Raw genomic sequence first — 7,320 nt, 5'->3', positions numbered from 1 at the left:
TAGCAGTCAGGAGGCTGAGGCAGGAGGATTGCCAAGAGTTTGAGGCCAGCCTGGGCTACAAAGTGAGACCCTGTCTCAAGAAACACAGAAAAGGCGGGGGTTGGGGGGCTCTCTCTTCCAGGGCTCTATCCCCCCCACAGCCCTGGCACTGAGTGGCCAACACAAACATACTCAGCCTGCTGGCTGCTCCGAGGCCTTTCCGGGAGAGAGGCCCTTTCCTGCCGAACAGGAGGGAAATCGTCCTCCAGCCCTTGGCAGCTTCTGGCTCTCTTCCCAGCCCCTCCACAGAAACACACCCCGATTTTCAAAAATGCCTGGTCCCTTCTATAAGAACCAGACTGGGGGCTGCTCTCGGCAGTGCTAGCATATAGGGGGAAGAGGGGCAGTTTCTGAAGGCTCCTGCCCCCTCCAGCGAGCTGGTGCCCCCCCTTCTGTATTCATGGTGCATCCCCCTCTCAGACCTAAAATGCAGGCAGAGTCGCCGGAGGATGGAATGAGGCCGGCACTGTGCCATGAGCGACTGGGCCACGGTCACTGGTCCGGGTGACCTCAGCTAAGTCACTTGTGCTCTGCTACTACAAACCTCCTCCCTGGGGTGGAGGAAGCAAGAGGAGACCAGACAGTGCCCACCACTCAGAGGGCCCTTACTGGAGCTGGGTGGCACACACCTGCAGTCCCAGCACTCAGGAGGCTGAGGCAGGAGGATCGCTGTAAGTTCGAGACCATCCTGGGCTACATAGTGAGACCCTGCCTCAAAAAAAAAAAAAAAAAAAAGGAACCTCGTTTCAAGGGGAAAAAAACGTGCTGGGGACGTAGCTCCTGCTCCCTGCGTCCAATCCCAGCACTACCGAAAAACCTGAAAGCATAGAAACAAACGAGAGTGCACTCCCTGAGCAGTGGCCGCAGCGGGCAGGAGCAAGGCAGCTGGCTGTGTCACTGCCTGGCGTTGGGGAGCCGCAAGGGTCCCCTGGAGGAGTGCGAACGGGATGGCGGGAGAGCGGAGAGTATCTGGCACATTCTCTGGAGTGATCAGGGAAAATGCCCGAAGCTGAAAGCGAAGACACAGGCTGTCCGCGCACACACACCCGCCCCCGCCCCCCCGCGGGAGGACCTGCTGCCAGCCGGCCGGAGTCGGCTTACACGGCCCACGCTCCCAGGCCCGCCCTGGAATGGCCATGAACTTGTTTTTCCACGTCATTTGCTCTCAAATGTACTATGGAACTGGGCGACACTCCCCGGCGGCGGGTCCCCCCTCGTAACAAGCGATTGTGTGTTCTTTGGAGGTGGCCACAGGAGGAGGGGGCCCGGCCCGAGGAGGGGGGGAAAGGCAAACAAACCCTCCTTTAAGTGAGCGTGCGTGTCCTGGAGCCAGCCCCCCGGCGCACATGCCTTTTCTGGCCCTTGAAGGGGTTAAAGGCCTCCCGGAGTCAAAAACAAGCAGGTGTCCTACCGTGCCAGATACGCTGCCTAAACTGCTTCCAGCTTTTCCCCCTCCTGCAATAAGTCTGTGCTCAGCCACGGGACGGAGGCGCCGCAGCCCGCCGGTGACAGGCGTCAGGTTAGCTGGCTCCCACCCGGGTGGCGCGCCCAGGATATAAATCCAGGCTCGGCCCCCGCAGCGGCTCTGGTGCCCGCACACCGAGGAGGCCGCTTGCCTTCCGGAGACCTTTCTTTCATCTGGAGCCGCTCTGCCCAGCAGGCTGCACCGGGAGCAGCGGCTGCAGCAACCTCAGCCTTCTCGGGGAGACCTGCGGGCCGGGGAGGGCAGGTGTCCAGGCCCGAGGAGGAGGAGGAGGCACCGGTGGGTCGTAGCCCCTGGTGTCCGCTCCGGGGAGGCCTCCAGCCACCACTGACCGGACCATGTGGGCCCCGGGACGCCACCCGTTCTGGTCCCGCTGCAGGCGGCTGCTCCTGCTGCTGCTACTCGGGGTGCCCCTGCCAGGCCTGGCACTGCCACCCATCCGCTATTCCCACGCGGGCATCTGCCCCAATGACATGAACCCCAATCTCTGGGTGGACGCGCAGAGTACCTGCAAGCGGGAGTGTGAGGCGGACCAGGTGAGTAGGGACCCAGTGCCGGGGATGTGTGATGGGGGGGGACACCTCCCCAGTGCCCTCCGGGCCGTGGCGGGACACAAGCCCTGTGTACCTGGAGATGAGCAGGGCCCCCGCTGCGCACTGATGCTGCGGACGGGAGGAAGCCCCTGTGGCGGCCGCGTTTATCCGAGACTGGAAGTGCGGGACCCCACCCTCCTGTTGGCTCAGGACAGCCCTGAGCTAGCGCCCGCCAGGCATGTGGTATGCACTGGCACGGCGCGCCTGCATGGAGGGCATCGGCCGGCCACCTGCTCGCAGGTGAGAGGACGGGTGCTCAGAGCCGCACCACAGCCAACAAGGGACAGGTGGGCCGGGGACCTGCGTGTGCCTGGAGACGATGCTGAGGATTCACCGGCCTCCAGCCACCACCTCTGGGTTTGGGCCCTGACCCGGGGCTGAGGAGCAGGGTGGGCGGAGCTGCTCTGAGCAGACAACGAGGGTGTCCCCGGGAGGGACGGAGCTGTGTGCTGACCACCAGAGTCCTCAGCAGGACGCTGACACAGGGCACCGTACCACCCGCGCTGAGGTGACCCCCGGCCACCACTGCTCACCGCATTCCGGGTGTGGCCCCCTCTGGCCTGGCCAGCTCTGAGGGCGTCAGTGTCCCAGGCATCACGGGGAGCCACGGGACAGCATGGGGCTGCCCCGGGGAGAGTGGCTCTGCCCCACAGGGCCTTGGGGACAGTGCTCAGCCCTCGCAGGACAGATGCTGCGGATCGGCAATGCTGGTGCTGGGGAAAGGAGCCGAGGAGCGGGAAGACCGGGTCCCCAGGAGCAGAGGCCACGCCACTGGCCGGCCCCATGTGCAGGAACCCTGTTTCACTGGCACGGGCTGGCCTGAAAGACAAGGCAGCCTTGGGGATAGCACGGCCCTGGCTGGTGGCATGTGTCTCGGGAGAAGGCACCTGTGTAGGCTAAGGACACACAGGCCACCCCCGGGCACATCGTGGCCCCATAAGCAGAAGTCCTCTAAGGGTCCCCCAGGGCCCAGCCATTCCTGGGCCTCTGGGCCCCAGGGAGCTTCCTGGCCACAGTGTCCCAGGGAGGAGGGTGGCCTTCAGGCCGCCCTCCTCAGCCCCATGGTCTCTTGCCTTAGCCCCCAGCCTGGATCCCTTTCTCAAAGCCTCCCCTGGGTGGCCTCAAAGCCGATGCCAACCAAGAGCCGCAAAACAAAGTCCCCATTCTGAGCCCAAAGGGGGGGAACAGTAAACAAGCAGGCAGCTCCGTGCGCCGGGGCGGGGGCGATTTTCCCCTCTTAGCTGATGTGGAATGTCAAAGAGGCTGAAATAAAAGTCGGAAGGACCAGAGGCGGGCCCCCATGGGGAGCAGCTCACGGAGTTACTACCTGGCAGAGGATTAGGAGGGCCGCCTGCCTGCCCAGCGGGCACGGCGCGTTACTGTTGAAAACACCACGTGAAATCTGTGTTTATGTCGGTCCCGGGAGCACGCTGCTAATTTCGAGGAATTAAACTAATGCCTGACGGGGCTCCACAGAAATCAGGGGGGATTACGGCCTGGCGCGGCCTTGAGGGAGGACTCACTGACGTCTGCCACGCAGGGGGTGTTTTGCTGGTTGCTTTCTCCCTGAAAAGTCCCTCGCAGATCTGGGCACCTGGGTTCCAGTGCCCAGGGCTGACGGGTCCTGGTGTTGGTGCGGGTTTTCATTGAGGAGAGCAGACGTGTGGGTGACAGCTGTGCCAGAGGTGACCTCTTCAATTGACAGAGAAAAGACACAGGGGCAGCCTCCCTCTGGAAGCCTGGATATTACTGGGGCAACGTCCAGTAGGGTTTCAGAACCCCTTCGGGGAGTTTAAAGCTTTTTTCTGCCATGCCCATTCTGTGTGATGTGAGTGTTACCTTCTGCTGTGGCCTATTCTCATCTGTAAATTGGGGGTAAGAAAACATCGCCTCTCACTGCCAGGTGTGGTGGTGCACGCCTGTAATCCTAGCACTCAGGAGGCTGAGGCAGGAGGATGGCTCTGAGTTGAGGCCAGCCTGGGCTACATAGTGACTTCAAGGCCAGCCTGAACTATATATATCAAGATCCTGTCTCAAAAAACAAACAAGTGGGGCCGGGAGTGTAGCTCAGTGGCACAAGCGCCTGCCTGGCAAGTGCAAGGTCCCGAGTTCGATTCCTGATACCTGCCCAAAAAAAGGTTTAAAAAACAAAAAAAAAACCAAAAGTCCCCTCTTAGTGGCCTGTGTAGCCGTATGACCGTGGGTAAGTCTCTTAAGCTATCTGTGGCTCAGTACCATCATCTGTAAAGTTATCCTACCTGGGTTGTGATGACAGCAGTGGACAGGTGTCAGGGCGGGTCGTCGACGAGGGTCTGCGCGCTCAACATGCAGGTCCCCTCCCAGCCAGCCCGGGGGCGGGGCAGGCCACTCTCCCTCCCCCTCCCCGTGGTCAGAGCTCTCTTCCCATGGCTCTTTCAGGAATGTGAGACCTACGAGAAGTGCTGCCCCAACGTGTGCGGGACCAGGAGCTGTGTGGCGGCCCGCTACATGGATGTGCGGGGCAGGAAGGGGCCAGTGGGCATGCCCAAGGAGGCCACATGTGACCGCTTCACGTGCGTGCAGCAGGGCTCCGAGTGTGACATCTGGGACGGACAGCCCGTGTGCAAGTGCAAAGACCGCTGTGAGAAGGAGCCCAGCTTCACCTGCGCCTCGGATGGCCTCACCTACTACAACCGCTGCTACATGGACGCTGAGGCCTGCTCTAAGGGCATCACGCTGGCCGTCGTCACCTGCCGCTACCACTTCACCTGGCCCAACACCAGCCCCCCGCCGCCCGAGACCACGGTGCACCCCACCACAGCCTCCCTAGAGACCCCCGGGCTGGACCTGGCAGCCCCCGCGCTGCTCAACCACCCGGCACACCAGTCGGTGACTGTGGGGGAGACGGTGAGCTTCCTGTGCGACGTGGCGGGGCGGCCGCGGCCCGAGATCACCTGGGAGAAGCAGCTGGAGGACCGGGAGAACGTGCTCATGCGGCCCAACGACGTGCGTGGCAATGTAGTGGTCACCAACATCGCGCAGCTGGTCATCTACAACGCGCAGCCTCAGGACGCCGGCATCTACACCTGCACGGCCCGGAACGCCGCCGGGGTGCTGCGCGCCGACTTCCCGCTGTCCGTGGTCAGGGGCGGCCCGGGGGAGGCCCCCTCGGAGGGCAGCCTCAACGCCACGGCCTTCCCGCCGGCCGAGTGCCTGAAGCCGCCCGACAGCGAGGACTGCGGCGAGGAGCAGACGCGCTGGCGCTTCGACGCCCAGGCCAACAACTGCCTCACCTTCACCTTCGGTCACTGCCACCGCAACCGGAACCACTTTGAGACTTACGAGGCGTGCGTGCTGGCCTGCATGCGTGGCCCGCTGGCGGCGTGCAGCCTGCCAGCCCTGCAGGGCCCCTGCAAGGCCTACGTGCCGCGCTGGGCCTACAACAGCCAGACGGGCCAGTGCCAGTCCTTCGTGTACGGGGGCTGCGAGGGCAACGGCAACAACTTCGAGAGCCGCGAGGCCTGCGAGGAGTCCTGCCCCTTCCCCCGGGCCAACCAGCGCTGTCCCGCCTGCAAGCCACGGCAGAAACTCGTGACCAGCTTCTGCCGCAGCGACTTCGTCATCCTGGGCCGGGTCTCGGAGCTGACCGAGGAGTCCGACACGGGCCGGGCCCTGGTGACGGTGGACGAGGTCCTCAAGGACGAGGAGATGGGCCTCAAGTTCCTGGGCCAGGAGCCGCTGGAGGTCACTCTGCTGCAGGTCGACTGGGCCTGCCCGTGCCCCAACGTGACGGTGGGCGACACGCCACTCATCATCATGGGCCAGGTGGAGGGCGGCATGGCCATGCTGCGGCCCGACAGCTTCGTGGGCTCGTCGAGCGCCCGGCGGGTCAGGAAGCTCCGAGAGGTCTTGCACAAGAAGACCTGCGACGTCCTCAAGGAGTTCCCAGGCCTGCACTGAGCCGCCACCTGTCCCCACCCCTCCCACCTCCCCCACCCCCTGCCCTAGGGCCACATACACCCGGCAAGATCAGAGGAGACAGCCACGGGCCACGGGGACCACGGGCCACGGGGCAGGGGGAAGCCACCACGGGCTGAGGGTCATCTCTAGTCTTTGGGGTAAGGGGTCCGGGTTTCTTTTTTAGCTGAGGGGAACAAAGAAGTCACTAGACTTGAGGGTTATCCCTGATGGGCGGGCCTCCACCTCCCGGCCCCGCCTGGGCTCGGGCCTCTGCCGGCAGGTAGTTGAGGGACTTGGGTTGCAGAGGGACTTGCTCATGGGAGCTCACGGTGCGAAGCGTCGTGGGCACCATCCCGCCCGCGCAGGCTGCCCTGGGAATAAGCACTTCCCGGGGGCCGCTGGGGAGGGAAAGTCAGAGAAATGTCACTGCCCAGCTCCTCGCGCCCACACGCGCAGCCCTGATCCCTGGGGTCCCCGGACGCAGACCCGACTGCCGCGTGACGGGCTTGCGTGGGCCTGAGGCCCGTGGAGGCGCCAGGATCCGAATCGGTACGGCAGGAAGAAGGGAGGGAAGGCCGGCCTGCGGGAGGTCACGGAGGAATCGAGGCGGCCGGCGCGCGGAGGCGGAGGCTGCTCGCTGCTCCCACCTGGCGGTGGCGCGCCGCAGCGAGCGGGCAGGGGCGTGCGGCGTGCGGCCTCGGCGGCTGCTTCTGCGCGTTTCCAGCCTCGCGTCACCAGCCTCCGCGGCCAACCCTCGGCGGAGGATTGGGGGCCCCGCTGTCCACTCTGTATCTGCCCCTCAGCTCCCTTCTCAGCCCCGCGCAGCACCCCCAGGGCTCAGGAAGGTCCCCAAGCTTCCTCGGTGTAGGGAGGAAGCTGCTGATTAAAAGCTTGCAGCATCACGGCTCTGTCTTCTGGTGTGATTCACGCGGCCGCGGCGGGAGGGGAGGCGGCTTCGTGTCCTTCGCGCCGGTGACCTTCGGGAAAGAAGTCTGACCAGTGGGACCGGATGTCTGGGTGGTGGAAGGACACTGCGGACGGCCGGCGCACTGAGCCATTGAGGCAGGGAGGGCCGGCCTAGGCCCAGGGGACCAGACTAGTCACCTCGGGGTCCCTCCGCGTGCGGACCCCGTCCCTGTCCCACTGATGGCACCCTGGGTCCGGTTCAGAGTGGCCAGGCGGAGCTCTGCCAGCTGTGACTCGGGGTCAGCAGCAGGGCCTTGGCCTCTCACGCCCAGGGCGGCAGCCAGCCCTGACGGGCATCCG

At 64.4% G+C, this 7,320-nt stretch overlaps 1 protein-coding gene across 1 annotated transcript; it reads left to right on the top strand.

Moving 5' to 3' along the window:
* The first annotated feature begins 1,223 nt into the window (after nt 1–1,223).
* Nucleotides 1,224–6,958, top strand: Wfikkn2 (WAP, follistatin/kazal, immunoglobulin, kunitz and netrin domain containing 2). The gene is made up of 2 exons (XM_005394122.2): nt 1,224–2,058; nt 4,534–6,958. Exons 1-2 carry the CDS (start codon nt 1,861–1,863, stop codon nt 6,052–6,054), a joined length of 1,719 nt encoding a protein of 572 aa, XP_005394179.1. The 5' UTR covers nt 1,224–1,860; the 3' UTR covers nt 6,055–6,958.
* Nucleotides 6,959–7,320: the final 362 nt, after the last annotated feature.

The sequence above is a fragment of the Chinchilla lanigera genome, unplaced genomic scaffold, assembly GCF_000276665.1.
Source record: "Chinchilla lanigera isolate Chin_1 unplaced genomic scaffold, ChiLan1.0 scaffold00050, whole genome shotgun sequence".
NCBI lineage: Eukaryota > Metazoa > Chordata > Mammalia > Rodentia > Chinchillidae > Chinchilla > Chinchilla lanigera.
The sequence above is the reverse complement of the archived record's forward strand: the minus strand, read 5'-3'. Positions and strand labels throughout refer to the sequence as shown.